At 41.1% G+C, this 27,358-nt stretch overlaps 1 protein-coding gene across 6 annotated transcripts in view; it reads right to left on the reverse strand.

Moving 5' to 3' along the window:
* Positions 1-344: 344 nt before the first annotated feature.
* The window catches only part of LOC140482362 (von Willebrand factor D and EGF domain-containing protein), a 303,821-nt gene continuing 276,807 nt past the window's right edge, over positions 345-27,358 (reverse strand). For 5 of the 6 annotated variants that reach the window (XM_072579721.1, XM_072579723.1, XM_072579719.1 and 2 more), the window contains 8 exons: positions 23,022-23,117; positions 20,973-21,068; positions 20,607-20,702; positions 17,856-17,951; positions 16,247-16,342; positions 14,689-14,784; positions 12,634-12,731; positions 345-1,286 (listed from right to left, as the gene is read on the reverse strand). In XM_072579721.1, coding sequence (XP_072435822.1) covers positions 1,266-1,286; positions 12,634-12,731; positions 14,689-14,784; positions 16,247-16,342; positions 17,856-17,951; positions 20,607-20,702; positions 20,973-21,068; positions 23,022-23,117 — 695 coding nt within the window. In that variant the 3' untranslated portion in view covers positions 345-1,265. The remainder of the gene's footprint in view (positions 1,287-12,633; positions 12,732-14,688; positions 14,785-16,246; positions 16,343-17,855; positions 17,952-20,606; positions 20,703-20,972; positions 21,069-23,021; positions 23,118-27,358) is intronic. The other variant, XM_072579720.1, reaches the window with a different exon arrangement.

Here is a 27,358-nt window from a genome sequence, read left to right on the forward strand (position 1 = left end):
TGCATTTCTCAAATGGATAACATAAACTGACTGAAATATTGACAACTCCAATATTTCAAGACTCCATTAAGGATTTGTTTGGGTACCCTTGCCAAACATAATTTGCATTCTTTGAAAGGTGAAGTGTAGCCTTTGATGATGAAGTCGCAACTTTCCAAAGCATATTTTGTTGACATCCAACTAAAGAAGCTGAAAAATGTGTTGCTGGAAAAGCGCAGCAGGTCAGGCAGCATCCAAGGAGCAGGAGAATCGACGTTTCGGGCATAAGCCCTTCTTCCTGAAGAAAGAAGGGCTTATGCCCGAAACGTCGATTCTCCTGCTCCTTGGATGCTGCCTGACCTGCTGCGCTTTTCCAGCAACACATTTTTCAGCTCTGATCTCCAGCATCTGCAGTCCTCACTTTATCCAACTAAGGAATGTCAGTACAGAGCAACAGAACATTTTGTAATGTTGGAAACTGGTCTCAGCTTCAAGCAACTCTGAGCCCATTAATGGCATGGGGCAGATGCAGTAGTGGAGCCTATATTTTGTTCAAAAAATTTTCCCTTACTTCTATTTCTCAATGCAGCAGGCTGACATTTCAATTTCTCCTTTTAGTCACCTTTTGTTCTTTCTAGATATGATTGTCAATTGGTGTCAAGTCATGAACAGCTTCATGCTGTGGAATATACATTAAATCTTAAGGGTGCAAAACATACAGAGAGAAAGAAAATCTAATAAATCCACTTCAATGGGAGCTGCATTTTCATGGAATAAAAATCAGAACGAAAGTGTAAAGTATTGGCACCACTGCAATTAAATCAATGAATTTCATATTATGACATACAAGTATATTGTAAGTCAATGATGAGGCATTGAGTGATACAACTTGCACATACTGCAGTTTGAAGTTTAGCTGACTCGGTTGAAAACCTACGTCCCACGAGAGAAAAAAACCCTGTACTTATGAAGTAGTCAGACTACAGGGGAATATAAGCGAAAGAAATGTGGAATGAACAGTATAACCTATGACCCTGTAACATGACTTGAAAATTGTATTTAATTGATATATTTATATATATTATTTATACAATAACTTACATCTTTTACATCCTGCAATTACTGTTTTCAATAATATGGTGATAGTTTTGTTTTGCAGGACACTTCTCTGAGACACACTGATATGAAAATATACACACAGTGATGTACACACCCAATTTCACTGCGCAAACCACCATTATAACCTATCGCAGGTCAGAATAAGCAGCTTTGACAATTCAGGCTCATTATCCTCGTCCAACTGGAAGCTGCAATAGAGAAGAATGAAACTACTTTTAAGTATTATATTAACACAGGAGGTAACATGAATAATAATTGATATGTGACCACAGAGTAAACTGTCAGCAAACTGCTTGGATAACTGAATGATGTTAGAAAGGGTTCTCATGTGAATTTTAATTAACTGCTGAGTGCTTCTGGCATCAGTACAGACACCAACTGTAACATCAGGTGGGGCTCGAAATAGGTTGCCTTCAAGCCTGTTAATTGGCATAGATGATTGGAAAATATGCTGTCAGACGTTTCTTCACTGGAAAGGTGAAAATGAGAATCAATCATTCCGTGTCAACCCAAACATTCCAGTGACTGGATCATGACATCAGTTTGGTCATGAAAACCTACATAGAGTGGTTTATGTAGCAGGCTTCTTCCTTAAATACACAGAATTTTAGTTGAAATGTATTTTTCTTCCTGATTGATTTAGTAAGGATAGACTGATGAGCAGACATCAGCTTCCAATTAGTAAGCCAAACAGAGTAGGAGAGGAATTTGTTTTATTTGTTCATGGAATGTGTGTGTCACTAACTAGGCCAACTTCTATTGCCCATCCTCAATTGCTTAGTAGGCAGTTAAGAGTCAACCACATTGGACTGGAGTCGCATATAGGCCAGACCATGTAAAGATGACAGATTTCCGTCCCCGAAGGACATTAGTGAACCAGCTGGGTTTTCACACCAATTAACAGTGGTTACATGGTTGTTATTAGGCCTATACATTTCCTAATAGCTCAACATTAGGTTTTTTAATACATTTCAATACACGTTTGGTGATAAGGTTACAAAGTAAGCGTGCTGGTTATTGGGACAAATTTCTTAATACTCAGGATGTTTTTTTCTTGGCACACGCACATACTGGTAGGACTAGCACTTGTCACCTGCTATCAGCTGATATTGAGAAGGTGTTGGTGAACAAACTTGTCTCCAAAAACATTTATTTCGGTTCTTTATTTACACTAGTAATCTGCTGCAAAGAACAAAGTAATTTTCTCACAAGGTATTTCTGGGTAAAGGCTCTTCGAAAACTCGGTATAAAATTTGATTTTATGTTTCTCAGCTTCTGGATGCAGCAACATTACTCAAATTGTTATTTAAGTTGATTTGGCAAAACACCTAGGAAAACAAAGTAATTGTCCAAGGAGATGAAGGAATCAAAATACCGACCCAACTACAGTGCTTCACTGCGGGTAATGAATATTCGCAGCATGGCTATGGGTTCTCTTAATTGTGCATTAAGCAATTATGAACTGCAATCTTCAGAAAATTATTAAAATTAATTTCTTAGACATGTTAGCAACACGTGGCATGCAACAAAAAGTAATGTTAAAATTTTACTGCATTTTTCCTTCATAAGAATTTAAAGCAACCCGAGTTTAAAGTGGATTCAAACTCACAACAAGGTAGCAACTCTACCAATGGTTTACTACAAATTTCTTCGACAGACTTTTTGTTATGTTGTCATTTTACTTACTGTGATGAAAGTTGCCTAATATACTTTGTTTTTTGGATTACATAAGAGTCAGATAAATGTAAATCAAGTCTGTTTTCTTTTAAAAAGTCAAAGTTATTTGGATAGTGATCTAAATAGATAATTTCTAAAAAAGAATGTGACTGCGATATAGTGCCTGAGAGAACCCCTGTAGTGCAAATTGATAAACTGATTACACTGGGTAAAAACAATGACTGCAGATGCTTGAAACCAGATTCTAGATTCGTGGTGCTGGAAGAGCACAGCAGTTCAGGCACCATCCAAGGAGCAGCGAAATCGACATTTTGGGCAAAAGCTCTTCATCAGGAATAAAGGCAGAGAGCCTGAAGATTGGAGAGATAAGCCAGAGGAGGGTGGGGATGGGGAGAAAGTAGCATAGAGTACAATGGGTGAGTGGGGGAGGGGATGAAGGTGATAGGTCAGGGAGGAGAGGGTGGAGTGGATAGGTGGAAAAGGAGATAGGCAGGTAGGACAAGTCCGGACAAGTCATGGGGACAGTGCTGAGGTGGAAATTTGGAACTTGGGTGAGGTGGGGGAAGGGGAAATGAGGAAACTGTTGAAGTCCACATTGATGCCCTGGGGTTGAAGTGTTCCAAGGCGGAAGATGAGGCATTCTTCCTCCAGGCGTCTGGTGGTGAGGGAGCGGCGGTGAAGGAGGCCCAGGACCTCCATGTCCTCAGCAGAGTGGGAGGGGGAGTTGAAGTGTTGGGCCATGGGGCAGTGTGGTTGATTGGTGCGGGTGTCCCGGAGATGTTCCCTAAAGCGCTCTGCTAGGAGGCGCCCAGTCTCCCCAATGTAGAGGAGACCGCATCAGGAGCAACGGATACAATAAATGATATTAGTGGATGTGCAGGTAAAACTTTGATGGATGTGGAAGGCTTCTTTAGGGCCTTGGATAGAGGTGAGGGAGGAGGTGTGGGCACAGGTTTTACAGTTCCTGCGGTGGCAGGGGAAGGTGCCAGGATGGGAGGGTGGGTTGTAGGGGGGCGTGGACCTGACCAGGTAGTCATGGAGGGAACGGTCTTTGCGGAAGGTGGAAAGGGGTTGGGAGGGAAATATATCCCTGGTAGTGGGGTCTTTTTGGAGGTGGCGGAAATGTCGGCGGATGATTTGGTTTATGCGATGGTTGGTAGGGTGGAAGGTGAGCACCAGGGGCGTTCTGTCCTTGTTCCGGTTGGAGGGGTGGGGTCTGAGAGCGGAGGTGTGGGAAGTGGACGAGATGCGGTGGAGAGCATCTTTAACCACATGTGAAGGGAAATTGCGGTCTCTAAAGAAGGAGGCCATCTGGTGCATTCTGTGGTGGAAATGGTCCTCCTGGGAGCAGATACGGCAGAGGCGGAGGAATTGGGAATACGGAATGGCATTTTTGCAAGAGGTAGGGTGGGAAGAGGTGTAATCCAGATAGTTGTGGGAGTCGGTGGGTTTGTAAAAAAATGTCAGTGTCAAGTTGGTCGTCATTAATGGAGATGGAGAGGTCCAGGAAGGGGAGGGAGATGTCAGAGATGGTCCAGGTAAATTTAAGGTCAGGGTGGAATGTGTTGAAGTTCATGAATTGCTCAACCTCCTCGCAGGAGCACAAGGTGGCACCAATGCAGTCATCAAAGTAGAGGAGGAAGAGATGGGGAGTGGTGCCGGTGTAATTACGGAAGATCAACTGTTCTACGTAGCCAATAAAGACACAGGATAGCTGGGGCCCATACGTGTGCCCATGACTACCCCTTTGGTCTGGAGGAAGTGGGAGGATTCGAAGAAGAAATTGTTAAGGGTGAGGACCAGTTTGGCCAAACGAATGAGTGTGTCGGTGGAAGGGTACTGTTGGGGACGTCTGGAGAGGAAAAAACAGAGGCCTTGAAGGCCCTGGTCATGGCAGATGGAGGTGTAGAGGGATTGGATATCCACGGTGAAGATGAGGCTTTGGGGGCCGGGGAAACGGAAGTCTTGGAGGAGGTGGAGGGCATGGGTGGTGTCTCGAACATATGTGGGGAGTTCCTGGACTAGGGGGGAATAAGACAGTGTTGAGGTAGGTAGAGTTGAGTTCAGTGGGGCAGGAGCATGCTGAGACAATGGGTCGGCCAGGGTGGTCAGGTTTGTGGATCTTGGGAAGGAGGTAGAACCGGGCAGTGCGGAGTTCCCGGACTATGAGGTTGGAAGATGTGGTTGGGAGATCTCCTGAGGTGATGAGGTTGTATATGGTTTGGGAGATGATGGTTTGGTGATGGGGGGTGGGGTCATGGTCGAGGGGGCAGTAGGAACAGGTGTCCTCGAGTTGGTGTTTGGCTTCAGCGGTGTAGAGGTCAGTGCGCCAGACTACCACTGCGCCCCCTTAATCCGCTGGCTTGATGGTGAGGTTGGGATTGGAGCAGAGGGATTGGAGGGCTGAGTGTTATGGGGGTGAGAGGTTGGAGTGGGGGAGGGGGGTAGACAGGTTGAGGCGGTTAATGTCCTGGTGGCAGTTGGAAATGAAGAGGTCGAGGGCGGGTAATAGGCCAGCGCGGGGTGTCCAGGTGGATGCAGTGTGTTGGAGGTGGGCGAAGGAGTCCTCGGAAGGTGGGCGGGAATTCTGATTGTGAAAGTAAGCTTGGAGGCGGAGGAAGAATTGTTCGACGTCACGTCATGTATTAAATTCATTGATGCGTGGACGGAGGGGGATGAAGATAAGTCCTTTGCTGTGGACTGATCATTCGTCCTTAGTGAGGGGGTGGTCTGGAGGGATGGTGCAAACTCGGCAGGGCTGGGAGCTGGGATTTGGTGTGGGTGTGGAGCTGGGAGTGGGGGCGGAACCTGTAACTGGAGTGTGTGTAGTGGTGGGGGGGAAATGGGGATGGAGTCATGAGCAGGGGTAGTGTTCCCCTCGGGGTTCTGGGGGGTGGGAATAGTGACAGTGGGGTCTGTGGGGGTGTGTCAGCAGAATGCAGGTGAGTGGTGCTGGTTGGGGCGGAAGCGGTGGTGACCACGGCAGTATGGATGGCGGAAGTCACTGAGTGTGTGGCATCAGCGATGATGTGAGGGGCGGAAGTGATGTCATGAGGAATTGTGAGGGGTGGAAGTGGTTGTGGGCAATGGAGGCTCTCTGCCTTTATTCCTGATGAAGGGCTTTTGCCCGAAACGTCGATTTCGCTGCTCCTTGGATGCTGCCTGAACTGCTGTGCTCTTCCAGCACCACTAATCCAGAACTGATTACACTGTTATGTGTTTATTCTCTGTCATAAACTTAAGACAACTAGTTTAGCTTTGACTCTGGGAGAGAAATTTCAAAGTTTTAGTTCAGAAAAATTCAGATTTCAGTTCAGAAGGTAATAATTTTTCTTCTAGCAAGAAAACCAAGTTGTTCAGATCAGGGGAACCAGTCACTTCAGCAGAATTGGTTTCAAGCCTGTCGAGTTTCCAAGCTGAGAGAGTTGGATTGAAATTTGCAAGTTGTTGAACTGACAAATGTTAGGCTATCAGAATTATGAAGCAGGAAGATAGATCCAGGAGGTAGTGCTGAAGAAACCTCAGCCCTTGAGTTTGTCTAACCGGTTTCAGATTCTTGCTCCTGATATGGATGAGGGTGTTGGCTGTCGGGAGGATGAGCGAACAGATGATAGTACTGTGAGACAGAGAGATATTCAAGAGGTGGAGAGTGACTGGGAGCAGAAAAGAGAAGCTCAGATATAATTGGTGGTAGGAGTCAGAGGAATAGTCCCTGTTCTCGGTGACCAGGATCAAGAGTCCTAAAGGCTGTGTTGTCTACCTGGTACCCAGGTTAGGAGTATCTTATCTGGGCTGCAGAGGAACTTGGGAGTGGGAGGGCAAAGATCTAGATGTCTTGATGCACATTGGTATCAATGATATAGGTGGAAAGAGGTTCTGCTAAGGGAATATAGGCAAATCGGGGCTAAACAGAACTGAAAAGATGATAATCTCCAAATTACTACCTGAAGCTACTGAATGAATGAATTGGCGCAGGGTCAACAAGATTAAAGAGGTAAACAAGTGGCTCAAAGATTGGTGCAAGAGAAACAGGCTCAAATTCATGGGACATTGACATCAGTCCCGGGGAAGAGGAAGCTGTTACGATGGGATGGTCTCCACCTGAATCCTGCCAGGACCAGAGTTCTTCTAAATTGCCTAACTATGGCTGTAGACAGAGCTTTAAACTAAATAGTGGGGTGAGTTCAGTTGCTTGGAAAATCGTGGAAAATGTTAAAGGTGGGGAGGGCTCAGCAGAGGTTAAAGCTTTCAGAACAAGTAATAGGACAGAGTATGGAAAGGGACAGGAATCTAACATCAAGCACAGTTGATGAGGGGACAAATATGAGAAGGGGGCAGTCAATGCAGGAATCATACTTAAATTCAGGCAATATATGAAACAAGGTAAAGGAGCTTGTAGTGCAGATTGAAACTGGCAGATAGAATGTTATGGGTACCACAGAGACATGACAGGGAAATAAATCTTCAAGAATATCCGTCTTATTGAAAGGACAGACAAATGGGTGGGGAGACAGAATTATTTTGCTGTAAGAAATGAAATTCAAATCAATGGCAAGAAGTGATATAGAGTCAGAAGGCATAGAATCTGTATTGGTAGAGTTGAGGAATGACAAAAGGTAAAAAGGCCCTGATGGCAGTTACACTCAAGCCTCATAGCAGCAGTCAGGATGTGTAAAAGAAAATAAACCAAGAGATGGAAAAGGCACGCAAGGAAGGCACTATAACAACAATCATGGAGGACTTCAATATGCAGACTGAGAAAATCAGGTTGGCAGTGAATCCCAAGGAATGTGTGAAATGTTGATGAGATGAGGTTTTTTTTGGAGATGCTTGTGGTAGATTCCATCAGGAAACAGGCAAATTGGGATTGGGAGATGTGTAATGAGGCATATTTGATTAGGAAGATGAAGGTGAAAGAAAACCTAAGGCTCAGTGACCATAATATGATAGAAATCACTTCACAATTTGAGAGGGAGAAGATTGAATCAGATGTGCGGTATTACAGTTGAGTAAACGTAACTACAAAGACATGAGGGAGGATCTGGCCAGAATTGATTGGAAGGGCAGCCTAGCAGGAAAGATGGTGGAGCAGCAATGGCAGGTATTTCTGGGGGTAATTTGGGAGGCACAGCAGAAATTCATTCCAAGGAAGATGAAACAAACTAAGAAGGGGACGAGGCAGCCATGGCTGACAAGAGATGCCAGGGATAGCATAAAAGCAGGAGAAAGTGTAAACAATGTGATGAAGATTAATGGGAAGCCAGAGGATTAGGAAGACTTTAAAAACCAATTGAGGATAACTAAAAAAACCTTAAGGTAGGGAAAGGAGAGTAAGCTAGCCAGTAATAGTGGGCGGCACGGTGGCACAGTGCTGCTGCCTCACAGCGCCGGAGACCCGGGTTCAATTCCCGCCTCAGGCGACTGACTGTGTGGAGTTTGCACGTTCTCCCCGTGTCTGCGTGGGTTTCCTCCGGGTGCTCCGGTTTCCTCCCACAGTCCAAAGATGTGCAGGTCAGGTGAATTGGCCATGGTAAATTGCCCGTAGTGTTAGGTAAGGGGTCGATGTCGATGTAGGGGTATGGGTGGGTACGCTTCGGTGGGGCGGTGTGGACTTGTTGGGCCGAAGGGCCTGTTTCCACACTGTAAGTAATCTAATCTAATCTAAAGATTGGAAGAGTTTTTTTTAGATATCTGAAAGGTAAGAGAGAGAGAGGCAAGAGGTGAATATTGGACATTGAAAAATGAGGCTCGAGAACTAGCAATGCGAACAAAGAAATGGTGGAGGAACTGAATAGGGACTTTGCATCAGTTTTCATTCAACAACACCAGCAGAATTCCAGAACTTCAAGAGAGTTGGGGGCAGAGGTGGTGAATGTAGTAGCTCTTAGTAATGAAAGGTGCTGGGGAAGCTGAAAGATCTGATGGTGGCTAGATCACATGGATCAGATGGACTACACCCTAGATTTCTGGAGGAGATAACTGAGAAGATTGTGGAGGTATTGATCAATCAGGAATCACTGGTGCCAGGAAGGACTGTAAAAGAGCTAATGTAACACCCTGTCTGAGAAGGACAGGAGGCAGAAGACAGGAACTTATGGCCAGTTAGTGACCCCTCAGTCATTGGTAAGACTTGAAGTCCATTATTAAGGATGAGATTGTAGAGTACTTGGAAGCACACGGTAAAATAGCACAGCTTCATCTAACAAAAATCTATTAGAATTCTTTGAGGAAGTAACAAGACAAAAGTGGATATGATCTATTTGGATTTCCAGAAGGACTTTCACAAGATGCTGCACACAAGGCTGCTAAATGAGATAAGAACCCATGGTGTTCAGTGTAAGATACTGAAATGAATAAAGGATTGGCAGACTGGCAGAGCACATGGAGTGGGGATAAAGGGGTGTAGCTGGTGACTAATGGAATTCAGCAGGGGTCAGTATTGGGACCATAATTATATATTAATGATCTGGACAAAGGAACCAAGAACACTGTTGTTAAGGTTGCAGATGACATAAAGAAAGGTGGAGGGCCAGGTCATGCTGTGGAATTGTGGAGGCTGCAGAAGGACTAGGAGAGTGGGAAAATAAGTGGCAGATGGAATACAATTTAAGAAAGTGTAAGCTTGTGCACTTTGGCAGGAAAATTAGAGACTTAGGCAGCTGTGGAACAGTCTATTTTCTGTAATTACACCAGCACCATTCCCTACCTCTTCCTCCGCTACATTGATGACTGCAACGGCGCCACCTCGTGCTCCCATGCAGTGATTGAACAGTTCATCAACTTCACCAACACATTCCACCCCGAACTAAAATTCACCTGACCATCTCAGACACCTCCCTCCCTTTCCAGTGACTGACTCAACACTGACATCTTCTATAAACCCACCAACCCCCATAGCTACCTGCATTACACCTCCTTTCACCCTGCCTCCTGTAAAAATGCTATCCCTTATGCCCAATTTGTCTGCCTCCACCACATCTACTCCCAGGAGGACCAGTTCCACCACAGAACACAACAGATGGCCTCTTTCTTTAAAGACCACAATTTCCCCTCCCACATGGTTGATGATGCCTTCCAGCACATCTCATCCACCTCCCGCACTCGAAACCCACCCCTTCAACAGCAACTAGGACAGAACCCCCACGGTCCTCACCTTCCATCCCACCAACCTCTGCATACATTGCATCATCCTCTTCCATTTTTGCCACCTACAAACGGACCCCACCATGGAGGATATGGGCCTCAGGGAGGTAGGACAAAATAGATTAAGGACTTGCACAAAATGACTTCTGTATTGCTAAATTAGATTGCAACATAACAGTTAATTCTAAATTGCAGCTAGAGACAAAATGGTTCCCAGCACCTATGTGACTACTTGGTTCATGTGCCTATATGACCACCTGCAGCTAGTCTCTAAAGCCATATAATATATATATATAAATAAATTTAAAAAAACACACTTTGCAAGCTGTGAGTCCTCGTAGAGGAAATACTAAACCACACTTTGCAAGCTGTGAATCTTTGTAAAGGTGACATAAACCATGATGACTTAAGCAATATCACTGGTTCAAGCAGCTACCCATGAAGTGATATCATGTATTGATTGGTTGTTACAATGCGATCATGGTCCATGTCTGATGATGAATAATGTATATAAACCTTACGCAAACTCTAAGGTTGTTGGATTCTTTTGATTGCCAAGAAGTTTTCATACTTCTGGGTGAATCAGAATCTGCCAACCTAGCGCTGTAACATACAATAAACGATTGTTTGCATATTAAACAAAGAGTCATTTACAGGTGTGTTTGTTGACCAATCGTAGAACCGGGAAACCCACAGATCATCATCACCAGAGATGTATTTCCCTTCCCACCCCTATCCGCCTTCCATAAAGGCCATTTCCTTCGCGACTCCTTCGTCAGGTCCACGCTCCCCACCAACCCACCCTCCAATGCCATGGCATCAATGTGGACTTCACCAGTTTCCTAATTTTCCCTCCCCCCACCTTATCCCAGAATCAACCTTCCAACTCGGCACTGCCCTCATGACCTGTCCTACACGTCCATCTTTCTTCCCACCTATCCGCTCCACCCTCCTCTCCGACCTATCACCATTACCCCCACCTCCATCTCCCTATCGCACTCTCAGCTACCTTCCCTCCAGCCCCACCCCCCTCCCATTTATCTGGTCATTCCCTCGGCTCACAGTGTCATTCCTGTTGAAGGGCTTTTGCCTGAACCATCGACTCTCCTGCTCCTCAGATGCTGCCTGACTGGCTGTGCTTTTCCAGCATCACACTCTCAAATTTAATCTCCAACATTTGCAGTCCTCACTTTCGCCCTGTTGTCTAAACAGGGACAGGCCTTGGAAATCTAAAGCATTTCGGGAGTGCTGGTATAGGGTTCTCTTCAGGCTAATATGTAGGTTCAGTTGATGGTTTGGAAATCAAATGCAATGTGAGCATATGTTTGAACAGGGCTAGAATGCAACTGCAGGGGTAAAATGCTCGGGCTGTGTAAGGTTCTGGTCTGATTGCATTTGGAATATTGAGAAGTATGGGACCCTGTATCTAAGGAAGGATGTGCTGGCATGAGACGAGGTCCAGTGGAGTTTACAAGAATGATCATAGGGATAAAGGGCTTGTCATATGATAATCTAGGTCTGTACTCGATGAGCATAGAATAATGAGGAGGGAAATCTGCTTCAAAAGTTACAGAAAACAGAGGCCTGGGTAGAGTGGACTTGGAGAAGATGTTTCCTCTTGTAGGAGTGAGAAGGACCCAAAGGCACAGCCTCAGACTGAAGGGACGACTCAGGTGAGTGTGGATTTCTTCAGCCTGGAGGTGGTGAATCTGTGGAACTCATTGCCACAATGGGCTGTGGAGGCCAAGTCATTCAGTGTAGTTAAGACAGAGATCGAGAGGTTCTTGATTGGTAAGGGGATCAAAGGTTATGTGGAGAAGATCATATCCATTGGATTGAATAGTGGAGCAGACTCGGTGGGCCAAATAGCCTAAATCTGCTCCAATGTTTTATAAAGACCAGCGGACTCAGCAAACAATCCTAAAAGTCTTAGCAATTGAAGGAAAAGGAACTGCAAAGCTTCAGTTCAGTAAAGATTTAAGAAGCTGATTTGTCTCTCAGATTGAGTTTCTGTAAAAGGTAGTGTGGAGAAACTGGTTGAAACTTGTTTTGATGTTTGTGTCATGATCTTTTGAACTTTCTTTGATATACATATAGAATAATTTTTAAGTAAAACAAAACAATATAATTAACTTGCATTGTGTTGTTAAGGAAGGTCTGGAGCTTTATATGAATGTATTTCAGTGATTAACCATATTAACGGACTGCAAAAATTAAACGCAGGACCTATCAAGTCAGGCTCCCTTGTGGAATCTAACTTGTCCAGTCTAACCATCATTTGGGATTATAAGAGGACCATGATGCTTGTTTCTTCCCACACCTCCCTCCCACCCCCTCCCACCTCCCCCCCCCCCCCCCCACCGCCAAAAAAAAATGGATTGACATAAGAATATCAAAAATTTCCATCACTCTCTCCTGAAGTCAGGGATATAATTCTGGGATATTCCTAGCCCTCCAGATCTACATTAGGAATGGTTAGAGCATGATCAACTTTTTCGTGGAAATATGGGCATCGCTGACCAGGACAACATTTATTACCTGTATCTAAATTGCTCCTCCAAAAGTGGAAGAATCATAAATGTGGAAAAACTGCTGTAAATCGTGGTGAGTCGGTGGTAATTAAATCCAAAACATGTTAATCAATCAATGTGATGTAGATTTCATTTGGAATGCATATGCCTAAACAACTTTCCATCGTTTCACATTAAGCTTTACCTTTCTGGCGCAGGCTAAGCCCATGTATCCTCTCCTGCAGGCACACACATTTGGTCTGATGCACTTACTTCCAAACAAACATTTCTGCTCACAGATAGCTGGAAAGATAATTAGGCATGAATATGAAGCCAAATTTCCACATTTAAGATGGTTACTTATCTAACTAAATAGGAAGACATGAAATAACATTTTCTGCTGACATACAAACATGTAATACATGTTCTGCAATTGTCTCAGTATAACTATTACTAAAGAGAACCCTGATTAATATTCATTTCTGTGCTTGGGGTACATCAGTTAGTTGTGATGTTTCTACCACTGCTTGGTTGACAAACTGATGATTAAATATAATCATTGACACAATTGGCTATTTGTTTTATAGAGATATTAGGTCATCTGGTCTTATAACCTTCTACTTATTGATTGGATAGCCATGCTGTTGCTCTATTCTGAATTTATTTATGCCTGAAACAGTTTTAAAAGTGCAAATAAATGGCATTGTTTCCCGAACAGGACCTCCTTCCCCATTTAAAAAAAAAACCTTTTCCTATTTAGTGTTACTAGCATCAGCACCGACCAAGAAATCTAGGATTTAAAAATAAAACTTCTTTCATACAAAACATTGTGCGTGGAGAACACAGTACAGCCATTTTAGCTACATGAGGGTATAGGTCTCATTCTGTAAGGTAGTGCTCACTTGAATGGTTTTCAAAATGGTACAGAATCTAGAATTGATTATCAGTCTGTGAGAGGGGTAATCAGGTCCTGTACCAACATTTCATTGTGCTCTCTTTTCATATACCCTACTCTGGCAATGGGATGAGGCATAATGCTGCCGGAATATGACTGACACTGACATAGTATCCATAAAAGTTTAAAATTTTGCCAGAAACGCTTTACCAATATGGAAAGCACATTGTGGAAGAGATGCTCAATGAATTTCTGTGTGTTGATAATGATAAATAACCAGAATATGTTAGAAAAAAATCTAATGAAAATTTCAAAGAAATGTTTTCATAAAATACCGCAGCCTATGTTCTTTCCAAGTCTATCACTACTCTTCCCACAGTTCACAATACTTCCAAGGGCACCAATTTCTGCACATTTTGAAATTTGTGTCCTGTTTCCAGGTCATTAATACAAATCAAAAACTGTAGTGTTCCTTGTCCAGCTCCCTGGGAAATTGCACAAGTTACCTTCCTCCAGTCCTCAAAACTAACCATTCAACACTACTGCATTTTTTTTCCACTTCACCAATTTCAGATCCACACTGTCACTGTCCCTTTTTCCACATTATTGCATATCTTTGAAAGTCCATCTACACCAGTAGGATAGCAAATTCCAGATTCTAACTGCTGGTTTGATAAAGGATTTTTTTCACAAATTCTCTATTTGATTTATTAACTGTCTGATATTAATGGCCCACAGTTCCAGCACTGTCCACAAGTGGAAATATTTTCTCTATATCTACTCTATCAAACTCTTTTACAATCTCCAAGACCGCTGTTAGGTCATCCCTAATGGTTCTGCTTCTCTTGCTAGTAAATGACATGTTTTCACTTTCTTCAGTACCGTTATAACCTCTAAGTACACCGCTTAGAAGTGTTCACATTATGTTAAATTTGTTCTAACCAAAATGACCACTGAGGAGAGGGATGAGGAGATATTTCCATTGATTACTTGGCCACAGGAAATGGTTGAGACAGAGACCTTTGCTTGTTAAAGGCATAATTAGGTCAATAGTTGAAACACAAAGGTTTTTAACAATGGAGTGTGATTAGATCAGGAATGTTTCTACAACGAGCATGTTCACACAAAGTAGGCCAAGTGGACCTGTTATTTATTGTAACCTGTGATTCTACAGTTTAGACAAGCTCTGATCCACAAAAACGTATAGGCAATTTCTCATCTGCAGGGTTTATGCAATCAATTTTAAAGAGGTTAAGCTTCATTTCTTCACAATATAAAGATAGTGAAAGCATATGTTACAGGGCAGGGAAGTGAAAAGGCGGCAACACTGGCAACATAACATACAACCTAGATCCAGTTACTTACGGATTTGACACAGTACTCCTTCCCAGCCAGGCTGACAGTGACAGGTATTGGCTCCCACACATTCTCCACCATTCAAGCACTTCTGCAGACAGATTGCTGGGTACACAATTAATAACAGAAAATCTGTTCAGTGAAAATAGTGTAAACGTCATGTATCCAGCACACTCTGGGAATGGGCAATGCTGGTAAACCTTCAATGTCAGTTAATAGAAGGGATACTGCTCAATAATGTACCTGAATAAGCAGAGCAGAGAGAGCTTTATGGCATCTTGAGGGAGTTAAAATATTATAAAACTTCTAGAGTTATAATACAAAACCAAAAGCATGCATGGTCATGACCTCAGGAAGTCAGTCACATTTTCAATTGGTTTGGCTCATAAACCTAACATCATTAACATAATTCATTGTGTCAAATTATATTACTGATCTTTGAGGTACAGCTCATAAAAATGGAAAAGTTAGGAGACATGGTTAAAAATCACACAACACCAGGTTATAGTCCTACAGGTTTAATTGGAAGCACTAGCTTTCGGAGCGATGCTCCTTCATCAGGTGGTTGTGGAGGACACAATTGTAAGACACAGAATTTATAGTAAAAGATTACAGTGTGATGTAACTGAAATTATACATTGAAAAATACCTTGATTGTTTGTTCAAATACGAACAGATGAAAGACTCAACAAATAATGGTGTTGTGTGATTTTTAACTTTGTACACCCCAGTCCAACACCAGCATCTCCAAATTAGGTTACATAGGTTGACATGTTATGTGTACGTCATTAAGCATCATAGTGGTAGCTGAAGCCAATTTTGGGGGAAGTCCCAGAGATTTCAGATGGTGGAATGCCAGATTACAACAATATTACTGTATAAACCTTATGCATTGGTCTGAAATTTCCTCCAACATGACGTTTTACCTGATATGGCAATGATTGTTATCTCTCATAACAAGAATCTGGGCATGGCTATCATCAAGAATTCAACTGATATTTATCACAAACTATTATGTACAAACATTACATTCTTCAGGCATTTAAGTGTCTGGGTTATCATTAAGTTATCATGTTACTGGAAGCCTGCTTCCAATAAAGTGCCGTGCTTCATGTGATTTGAGATGAAATGCGAGATCTTTATACTCTCACATCAATAGTGAGAAATAGCATGAGAACAAAATCTTAAAGCTGCTCTTGACAATCCAGTCATTTTTCACTGGTGTAGTGAAAAATAATGAGTGACTTGTAAAAGTCTTCAAGGTTGTGACCAGTTTAGTGGTCCATTATTTCCCAAATGTTAATGAGGCTACACTGACCGTTCACATGTTTTAAGATTGTCACAAAGGGATTAAAGGTTAGGGGAATGTTACTGGCATACCAAATTGTTCGATATGGAATTCATTGCTGTAAATTACTTGCTAATGTAAACTTTGTCAAATTCCCCACCTAAAGAATTTATAAGGAAGAATACTAAATAGTATGCAAAATGAGCAGGTTCATTGAATAACACTCGATGGCTCATGTACAGAAATAAATTGGTGCACGCTGAATGGACTGACACTTACGTTGATTGCATCGCTTTCCTTTCCAGCCTGATGGACAGTCACAGATACCTGGGCTCACACACTTCCCTCCATTCATGCACATTGGTTCACAGACACCTGCACAAAGGAGAATGTGGACAAATATTTCCAATTTCAGAAGACCAATGGCCTTCCACCACCGACCGTGGAGCTGTTAGTCCTTTGAAATCTCTCACACTTCCCATTTGATTGGATAGTTATCTGCATTATGTTACTAAGTTGGAACAAAGTCTGTAAAATGAGTGTTTTGAATTGCTAGGATCTGATCTTGCACAGGAGATTGAAATTCTTAGTAAAAGTGTTTTATAGTTTTAAGGTTATTTGTTTTTTTTTCTGCCTGTTTCAAGTACAGCCTTTTTAAGCCTGGGTGGTCATTGCTCTGCTGTCGTTTTCTTCACTCCCAGTTCAATACTGCTATCAGTGACAATTTATCTATGTGAGATTTTTGGAAAAAAGAGATACATACCTTTATGCATCTTCAAGTATATACTTTGATTTAACAAATGATAAATGGATCATAATTGCAAGCTATGTGGCAGATCTCATTATCCTGATATAATATAGCTCTTAGATAGAAAAGTTCATTACAAACACTCTAATTAGAATACATTTGCTGACAGCTTGATCAAAGCCTGAATGGTCATATCTGCTGAATCTATTCAATGAAATCTACGGATATTTTGTGGCAAGCTGCCTTCAAAAACTATGGTAAATTCACAGTCACATGTACAGCAGTGCCATGGACAATAGTTACTCATTCAAGTAAATCCTCTTTTCTTGCATTGGAATTGAGTGTTCAACAAAGCTTTGGCAAATGGTCCATGTGAAACCACAGCCTAATATATCAACAGGAAATTCACATGCAGTACAAATGTAACTGGAGTCCACCAAAACAGTCCTCTGCTGATTTGCCATCTCGTTTACAACTTTACAGTTGGAAGGTTTATATAGAAATTCAAATGGATTCCTGACTGATAGGAACTGATTGCATTTGAATGCAGAGTGTTGTGGTTAGTCTTCAGGCTGCAACAGTTAAGTGAGTACCTACCCTTTATGCATGACTAGAATGAGAGACAGTCAACACAAGAGCAAAATGATCCTAATCCTAAAGTTTGTTTAGTCAGTAAATGAAGAAGAAAAACAAATTACTGCTGATGCTTTAAGTCTGAGTCAAACACAGAGAATGCTGGAGAAACTCAACAAACTTGGCAGTATCTGTGAAGAGAAATATAGTTAACATTTCAAGTCCGGTATGACTCTACTTCAGAACTGAAAGGTGTTTGGAAAACATCTTTTTATAATTTTGACAAGGAGCAAAGGGGCAGATGTTCAAGAGGCCCAGTGTAAAACACAAATGATGATGTAAGCCATAAAGAGACATAAAATGGGTGCAAAAATAATAAAAAGAAACTACATAAAGCTTTTTGACAATGCTATATGAGTTTGCATCATACTGGAATAAAAGCAAACTCTACAAATGGAATATGTACGTATTACTGGCTCATCTTTTGCTATTAGCTTCATTGATAATTTTAAATATAGAAGATCATATTTTTAATATTTATGATGAACAGACTCTTAAAAAACTCACTCTTCTGGCATCTTCTTCCCGTATAACCATCAGGACAGGCGCACACATTGTTTCTCATGCAGTGACCACCATTCTTACAAGGGGGACTACAAACAGCTATAAAACAAGAGATTATATTTTAATGTTATCATGGGCTCTTCCATTCAGACACTCCCTTATGTATAAAAATACATCCTCGACAAAGCAGTACTATTACACAATTATTTAAACAAATTAAAATAAATCTCTGACTTTATAATGCAGATGACTGACAACAGTTCAGAACTGGTCTTGTGTTGCTTGGGTTCAGGTTTCAATGATCCCTTTAAAACTCAAGGTTCAATTGCTGGTAAGTGTGCTGTGCTGACTTTGAAATTCTGAAAGTTTACTATGGAAAGTATCAGGGTTAATTTTGAAGCGCTAATCTTGAGCACGACGACCCGTGAAATAGTTTATAAGCAACGTCGCCTACTTAAAAGGTAGAAGGGTACATTTGATTTGTACAGAATTACGCAATGACTTATTGGCTCTTTTTAATTCCCACTAGCACAACAATATTTGGAAGTGCTGTGCAAGCTGTATGTTCTGAAACTTGCAGATATGAGAAAAAAAAATCACAAAAGGAAAGATAAATATATTTATTCTTTAAAAGAAGCATAATTGGTTATACACTTCACAAAGAAAGGAAGTAGACCTGGAGTTTGTGCTTGGTCACACTTGTTTACTTGGTACAATTCCCCTGATATCAGCATCAACAGGTGCTCACATTTTAAAGGACAAACTATATTCACTGCAGCTCGACTTTCCTGGAAGCAGGTCTATCCTTGAGGTACATTGATCATCACTAGCAATTGTTAGACCATTGCTGATTTTTTATTCACTTTGTTTATGAGACAACTTTTTGGTGTGCAGCTGTGAATGTGAGCTGAGAGAGCAGGTGAATTGCAAGTTGATTTTTGATCATAGGTTTCTACAGATTTTTCAGTTCTGGGAAAGCAGTATGTTTAACCAGGCGATGTTTGGTTATTAAGAGGTCAGTACCTGGGAATTGTTGCTATGAAGTCTGAGAAAAAACATGCTGGTCAAACAGAGGCAAGACCAGAGCTTGTGAACGGATTTGAACTGGGTGTTTCTGAGAGATGGAGTTTGGCTGTTGATGCTATGGAATGAGGATTTGATGCCTAATCTTCCATTATTAACTATTGGAAGTTCAGAGACTAGAAACTAAGTTTTAAGTGTTACTGAAACAAAACAGAAATTGCTGGAGAGATTCAGCAGGTCTGGTAGCATCTGTGGAATGATTTTGAATAAATGTCACTGGACCTGAAACTCTAACACTGTTTTCCCTGCACAGATGTTACCAGCTTTCTGAGTTTCTCAAGCAATTTCTGTTTTCCTTTAAGATTTCCAGCATCCCCGTCCTTTGTTTTTTGTAAACTTCCTTAAGAGTGAAAAGGTAGCACTGATCAACATCCTCAGGAAATTATCCAAGAAACAACGATATATGCCTGCGGAACAACACATCGTGAAAAACGATTAAATAATCTGGCCAGTTTTGTTATTAAAAATAATCTTTCATTGTGACTGTTTGTCTCTTTTTTTTCTGAGAATTGGGCTGAAAACTGAGGTTATTTGAGTTTAAATCATAGACATTTATTAAATTGCTTTGCTTAATTTTGTTCTGTTAAAATTTCTGAATTGTTAATAACTCATTAAATCTTTTGTTTAAGTTACAAACTTGGTATCTGGGATCGATTATTCACAAAGTCCAGTTAGTAAATCACTGGGGTTAATTTTGAAGAATTTTAAATGTTTTTATTTTGTGTTGCAAATGCAGTGGTTGGGGGCGGGGGTGGTGGTGGTTGCAGGGAGCTGATTTTATTGTGGATAAACTGTGGAGCTGGGAAAACGTTCAGCAAGTCAAGCAGCATCAGAGAAGAAGGGGAGTTGCAGTTTTAGGTCAGAACCTTTCATTTGGCTCTCTCTGCATCATAATATAACTTTCATTTCTCGCGCCTTTGAGGAAATTTCAAAACTTAAGCTTAAATACTCAGGGTGCAAGGATGCTATTATTTGTATTTTGAAAGATTTTCTGGTACACATTTGTTATGCTGGAGTTCATTATGGTCCCATGAGGGAACTGGATTTTTTTTTCAAAAAAATTGTTTTCAGTCATTTAAAATGGGGTTTACTTACAACTAATGAATTCATGCTGTGATTTGGTATGTTCTGAAGAAGGATCAGCACATTTAAAATGTTAACTCTGCCTTCTCTCCAGATGCTGCCAGACCTGCTGAGTTTCTCCAGCAATTTCTGTTTTGTTGTTTGTGACTTAGTGTGTCTTTTGGTGTAGTATGTTCATTCCCAGTTACAATTTATCAATAGACTATTTTATACAGAAGTAAAACTTTGAAAAAGTTTTAAACTGTAACACTGCATTCGTTCATGGCAGACCTTTGCTGATATGCAGTTTAATTTTGAGCAGAAATCCAGGGAACAAAATATATTTGAAAACAAATGAGTGTGCTTGAAGTGGAGAGCATTTGAGAAATGATCCTTGATTTTTGCAATAAAACGTTTGGAGTCTGAACTAAATAAAACCCTTGAACAGAATGGCTCAGAATGACTTATTCCAACCCAGATTAAACAACAAGGAATGCAATGCTTTTTCCATGTATTTCTTAGTCATTAGATTGTTTGCAGAAACCCAGTGCTTTCAGAATGGTGCATAGTGCTAAATCATAAATAAAAGCCCTTAGGGAGAGAACATACCACTCTGACAGTGAAGTCCATAGAAACCGCGAGGACAAATACATATATTGTGTCGAACACAAGTTCCGCCATTAAGACATACAGGGGTGCAAACAGCTGCAGAAAATGAGAAATTAATCAGTATATCAATTAAGAGTTGGGTGACAATATACATTGCATGTTTAGAAAAGCAGAATAACTTCTGTTTCTTAGGTATTTGCTGTGGGTTGGGATGACTTTGAGGAGAATTTCGCATTTCGTTAAATCTTGCAAAAGCTCTCCTTGGAGAGATGTGCAAAAGTTTTTAGTTGACAACACAAACGTATGTTCATGTGAAGACAAAAATACAGATTTGAAGTTTAACACTCAAGGTTCCAATTGATTTACCTGTTTCACAGGAGGGTCCCGACCAACCATCTTTACATTTACACACGTCAGGGGAAATACACTTCCCGCCATTCTGACAGTGTCTATTACAAACCACTGTAAATAGAAAACAATTGCATTCAATGTATCCACTGGCACAAAGAAATGAAGGACTTCACAATTTCAACAGAACAAATACTTTCACATGATGTAAAACAAGTTCCTTTGTTCCTTACCCAGTTCCATATCCCTGGGATTCTGTTTTCTGTGGGTTGCTCCTAGCACAGCCATAGGAGGTTAGAGGTTGGAAGTAGTACATTGGCATTGATAGAGAATTGGCTAATGGGCAAGAAACACTGAGTGGGGATAAGGATTTATTATTTGGGGTGGTGATCTGTGGTTTATGGGGTTCCATGTGGATTAGAGCTGGGACTGCAACTGTTTACAATATATATGTTAATGACTTGGAGGAAGGAAGGGAATGTACTGAATGGTACAAGTAAGTGGAGAGAAGATGGCAAATGAGTATAATGTAGGGAAATTTGAAGTTGTTCATTTTGGAAGGGAAAGCAAAATAACTATTATTTAAATGGGGTAAACTGCAGAAAGCTGCAACTCTGAGGGACTTGCAGGGCTTAAAATGTGTTGCTGGAAAAGCGCAGTAAGTCAGGCAGCATCAAAGGAGAAGGAGAATCGACGTTTTGGGCATAAGCCCTTCTTCAGGACTTGCAGGTACTTGTGCACAGAACACAGACACTAGCACATTGGTGCAGCAAGTAATCAAGAAAGTTGATGAAATGTTGGTTCTTATTTCAAGGGGATTTGAGTATATAAGTAGGGAAGTCTCACTGCAACTGCACAAGATGCTGGTGAGATTACATCTGGAATACTCTAAGCAGTTTTGGTCCCCTTATTTAATGGAAGATATTATTTCATTTGGAGGCAGTTCAGTGAAGATTCACAGAGATGATCCCTGGTACTGAGGAACATTCTTATGAACAAAGGCTAAAAAGCTTGTGACTATACTTCCTGGAGTTTAGAAGAATAAGAGGTGATCTTATTGAAAGATGTAAGATTCCTAAAAGGCTTGACAGGGTCAATGCTGACAGGATGCTTCTCCTCAAAGTGCACTCTTATTCCAGAGGGCAGAGTCTTAGAATAAAGAGGCACCAATTTAAGATTGAGATGAGGAGCAATTTCTTCTCTCAGAAGGTTGAGTGTCTTTCAAAATCCTTGCTACAGAGAGCTGTGGGAGCAGAGTTCATGTGTATACCTAAGGCTTGGGTAGACAGATTCTTGATCAGTCGGGGAAATCAAGGGTTCCAAGGAAAGTGCAGGAAAGTAGACATGAGGAATGACAGATCAGCCATGATCCTATTGAATGGCGGAACAGGTTGGAGGGACTGAATGACCTAATCCTATACCTGTTTCTTATGATCTTCCAATCTCATTCTTTGGACCTTGGTTCCATCTATTCATCTCATTCCCCACTCCATCACCCATCCCCCAAACCCCTTCATCAGCATAAATGCCATCATTTCTCAGCTTCCTTTAGTTCCAACAAAGTATCACAGGACGCAAAATTGCAACTCTCTTTTCCCTTCACTGATGCTGCCAAAACTGTTGAGTTTCTCCAGCAGGTTCTGTCTTTGTTTCAGATTTCCAGCATCACAATTTGAGATTTGACTTGATACCTGCGATCTTGACATGTATTAATTAGGAAACTTTTTAAAGATATTAAATAATGTCAGAATGAACAACATTTTCAAGTAGTCTATTCCATAATTTTAGTCCGCCATGAGACAAGATCTTGCTCTGGCTTTAGGTTATATTGAGCAAATGACCAATACTACTCCTTCGTCGGGTACTCCAGAACAGTCAGATGATTTGTCACAGTGGAGCAGAATGGTTCAGTCCTCACATGTAATAAGTATCAGGGTGTCAATTTTTCATGTAAAGTGGATTTAATTTGTACTTGATCCTCTCTTTAATAAAGTCCAACTTACATTAAATGAGGAAATTTTAGGTTTTTAATATGCAAGATAATACCATGCCAAATAGTACACTTACTTGTTTCACATCTTGGTCCCACGAACCCATAATGGCAAGAGCAGGTATTTCTGGTTATACAAGATCCACCATGTTCACAGGGTGGAATACAGAGAGCTTTATTGGAGAAGAAAAATCATTAGTGCACCATAGCATTAATATATACATTGAGTTGCCTTATATTTTCATATTTCATCAGTCTCATCAATTTCATTACTGAAAATAGAATAGAAGCTGGGATTGTAACTTAATGCCTTGTAGTTTGTGTTGAAACATCTATTTGCTGTCAATCATTAAAGGAATCAATTGGGAGAAAACATTTTTTTCACTGATTAAATATCAATAGATTAAAATAACAGATACAGTCAGCTGAAGGGAATACAATACAGCCCTCCAGTGTAAGATTTCTGCGAGATTGAGACAGAACAGATCTTTCCAAAAGATGTTGGGTGGCAATATTTAAATCTATCCTGTGATAGCAACAAGGTTTGTGGTAGCTCATTCAAGACAGTTCAATGGTTACTGAAAAGCAGTTTCGAGGTATCATGGATAGTTGGAGGAAGAGTTCGGGAGGTTATGCTGGACCTGCAAAAAATTTGTTAAGCCACAGATGGAGTATCGTAGTTTTGGAATCCACATAATTAGAGGGATATGACAGGACTGGAGAGGGTGCAGAGGAGATTTACCTGGATGTTGTCTGAGCTGGAGAGTTTTAGCTATGAAGAGAGATTGGATAGTCTGGATTGTTTCCCTCAGAACAGAGGAGATTGAGAGGGATCATAAGTGAGACATATACATTTATGATGAGCATAGGTAGGTGAGACAGGAAGAAATGTTTCCACTTGATGGAGGAATCAATGACTGGGTGCAGAGATTTGGCAATGGGGGGGGGGGAAGATTTAGAAGAGATGTTGGAAAATTTATTTTTCAACCAGACGTTGGTGAGAATCTTACACTCGCTGCCTGGAAGGGTGTAGAAACAGAAATCCTCATAACATTTAAGTAGCATTTAGATGGTACTCGGAAGGATGCGGGCCAAGTGGTGGAAACTGGGATAGTTAGATGGGTGTTTTTGACTGGCATGGACATGATGGGCTAAAGGGACGTTTTCTGTTCTAGAAATTTCTATGACTCTAATGTGACAGAGCAGACCCTATTTTAGGGGTGTTGATTGTGAGCTGTACAGTAGGGAAAGAGAGAGTAGGTAGATGGCTCTGTCATGTTCTCTGTGATAGCAAGCCCTGATAGAACTGCTAGAAATGAGTAGGCAGCTAAGAACAGGACTCAGAACAGACCTGAGGAGCTAGAGAAGTGAGATTGGTGAAAGGGGGGCATCATGAGGGGCTCAGAAGAATCTGATGAGGACAAATAGCTCAGTACAGCTGAGAGAATGGGAGTTAGAAAACTACAGCTTAAAACAATTGAGGAATATTAGAGCTCAGTGAAAACCCTGAGGCAGTTACAAGTTTGATGTAATCTGCTATCAGCAAAAAGCTATAATTGTTCCTGTAGTAAGTACTGGAGTTTACTTTCAGAGTCTAAGAGGAACAAACTAGAATAGGAACAGTTGTTGAGGCAGTCTATGAAGAAATAATTCTTGAGGGAGTATCAAGGCAGGATAGACAAATGGAAAGGAGAGTAATCCCTTGTGAAGTTTAGTAAGATTTGATGATCCATCAAAATTTGGGGCACAAGGGATGGATGAGAAATTCATGGAACCAGTCTTGATCGCATTTGCTATTGACATGCACCATAGGTCTGATCACTTTATATTGCCTATATTTCCCAGTTAGTTCTGGATATTAAGAAATAATTTGTATTGTAATAGATTGTATTACTGCTGTCATTTGTATTATTTAGACCAGACTGACATGTTATGTTACGATGTTTGTTATGATTCCAGGCAAGGTCACCAAATTGTTACAATCCAATTTTAGAGAACAGTGACCTTTAAAGTGGACAACAGATGAGATCTAGAGGACTTACTGAGAGAATAAAGTCACAAGGTTCCGTGGTTTTGAACAAAGCACAACGTTCAGAATACACAATTTGACAGCAGTAATACCCACCCCTATCCAGGGTAGAATCTTGCATGTTGTTACCTCACATCTTTTGGAATGCTAAAGAGTGAGCAAAGTACTGGGAATGTGAAATAAAAACTGAAACTGCTGGACAGGCTCAGCAGGTCTGGCAGCATCTGTGAAGAAAGAAGTTAATGGTTCAAGTCCAATAAGACTCTCCTTTGAAGAATATTAATTCTGTTTCTCTCTCCACAGATGCTGCAATTATTTTTTGAAATGCTCAGGTCTCTGAATGTTACATTCTCAGAATGCTGGGAATATATTTCATCCCAATTGACAGAGGAGCAGCAGCAGCATGCATTACCTACAAGGTGGACCTCAGAAATCAAGTTTTCTTTGACATCCTCTTCGAAAACCATGACTATTGTGTTACCGTTTTAACAATCAAGTGTGCGATTCAGCTATGGATGAGGATAGCACCATATGGCCAACATACAGATAGTTCTTCTATAATGTGATGGTGGCGTTGTGGTGCAACCCCGTATTATAGAAAAATCACCTTTTAGAAACAGTGCTTAAAGTATTGGCAATGTATTCGTGTTACAGCCAACAGATGTTTTAAAAGTTTACGCTTTAGAAAGTATTACCAATTCATCAATCGCGTTGCAGTGAATTCACGTTAATAAAACGCGCAGTCTAGCAGAATGGCCTGTACACACAACAGAGATTTCTAAACACAGTGTAAGTTAATACAATTATAAATCCAGGGGCAGGCATTTCAGCCATGCAACTGAAACGTCTGTGGAGAAAACACCCCCCCCCCCTTTCCCCATGGTTCCTTGCAACAACAACCGGAAGAACCCTGATTGAACATCATTAATTAATGGCAGTGCCATCACCATGTTTCAGGTTGACATTTCAGTCCAATTCACTGACAGTTTAAACACAATGAAAGGCACTTCACTTAACGTGGCAGCTTCAGCCATGTCTGGAGCAGTAGCTCTCAGGAGAGTGTTTCCTCCATTATGGTTAGATACCTATTATTTAGGTCTGGTTTGCCAGAATAGGAGTGGATTGTCCTTCTCAGTTTTCCAGGTTTTACTGTCTAATTTCAGACAATCTTCAAAACAGGAGTACAAGAGGTATACCCTGGAATTTACCTGGATGAGGCAAGGATTAGCTCAGTCTGAAGAGACTATGTTTGACACTATTGTTTCACAAGTAGCACCGGTGAGAAGTTAATGGAAAGTTCTTGCAACACATCTTTACTAAATGGAAGTAAATAAGTATGTTGCACTCGCATGGACAAAACAAAATTGACACATAAATGCTAATGAGGCACTATAATTGAGTGATCAGATACCTGGCTAAGATTTTATCAATACATCGCCTGTCTGATGAAGTATAGCAGAGAAACACCCATATTGAAACTTTTTTTAAGGCAGGTTGCCTTCATGGATTTGAATGTATGGGAGTATTGAGAGTTATATGGAATGGAAAGCAGTTGTTGAAATTTTAGTGAAAAGAAGAAGGGTAAAGTACACCTTCAATGCATTCACCAGATTTGGAGGCGGAGATATTCCATTTAAGAATTGTATGAATCTGTCTTGGAATGGATATTCCTCTGCAACCTCTTCAGGCTGCTGCTAAATCTCCAGCCGTTTCTCATGAAGCCTTTGGTATCTTTAACCTTAAACACAAACTTAACCCAGTACTGTAGGATGTCTCCAGATCAATCCAGACAACAAGAACATGCCTTTGACATACCAATGATGTGCTTACTCAGTAGTGGGGACATGGATCTCATTAAGGTGCTCAGACAACGTTACAGGAGAAATCTTAATCATTCAGGAGCTATCCTTTTGAGATCAAAATGTGATGTTATGTTGTATTGCTTCGAGATTTTTTTTTCCAAAGTCAACTTGTTCAGACATGTTATGACACATCCTGGAAAAGATGGAATCTGAACTAAAGCCTCCTAGCCCAAAGCCAAGGACACTACCACTGTACCACAAGACCCTATTTAAAGAGACACTGTTCCCTAGGGGCAGTATCAATATAACAAAATGTAACAAAAAGGGAAAGAAACTAGGGAGGGACTAAATCAAATTAGTGTCAGAGAGGGAGTTAATGCTTCTGGATTTCTCTTGATTTTCCAAACAAAGATACAATGGGATTCCATGGCTCTCTGTTAAAAAGAGAGAAACTGGAGAGGCAAGAGTTGTGCAGGCTGATAGCTGGTAATATAACCTATAACTTTCAGTAATTCTTGTAATAGCAGTCCAAAGTATTAGGGGAAGTAAAAAAGCTGCCAAATAGGATTCTGTAAATGCTACC

The sequence above is a fragment of the Chiloscyllium punctatum genome, chromosome 10, assembly GCF_047496795.1.
Source record: "Chiloscyllium punctatum isolate Juve2018m chromosome 10, sChiPun1.3, whole genome shotgun sequence".
Classification (NCBI taxonomy): domain Eukaryota; kingdom Metazoa; phylum Chordata; class Chondrichthyes; order Orectolobiformes; family Hemiscylliidae; genus Chiloscyllium; species Chiloscyllium punctatum.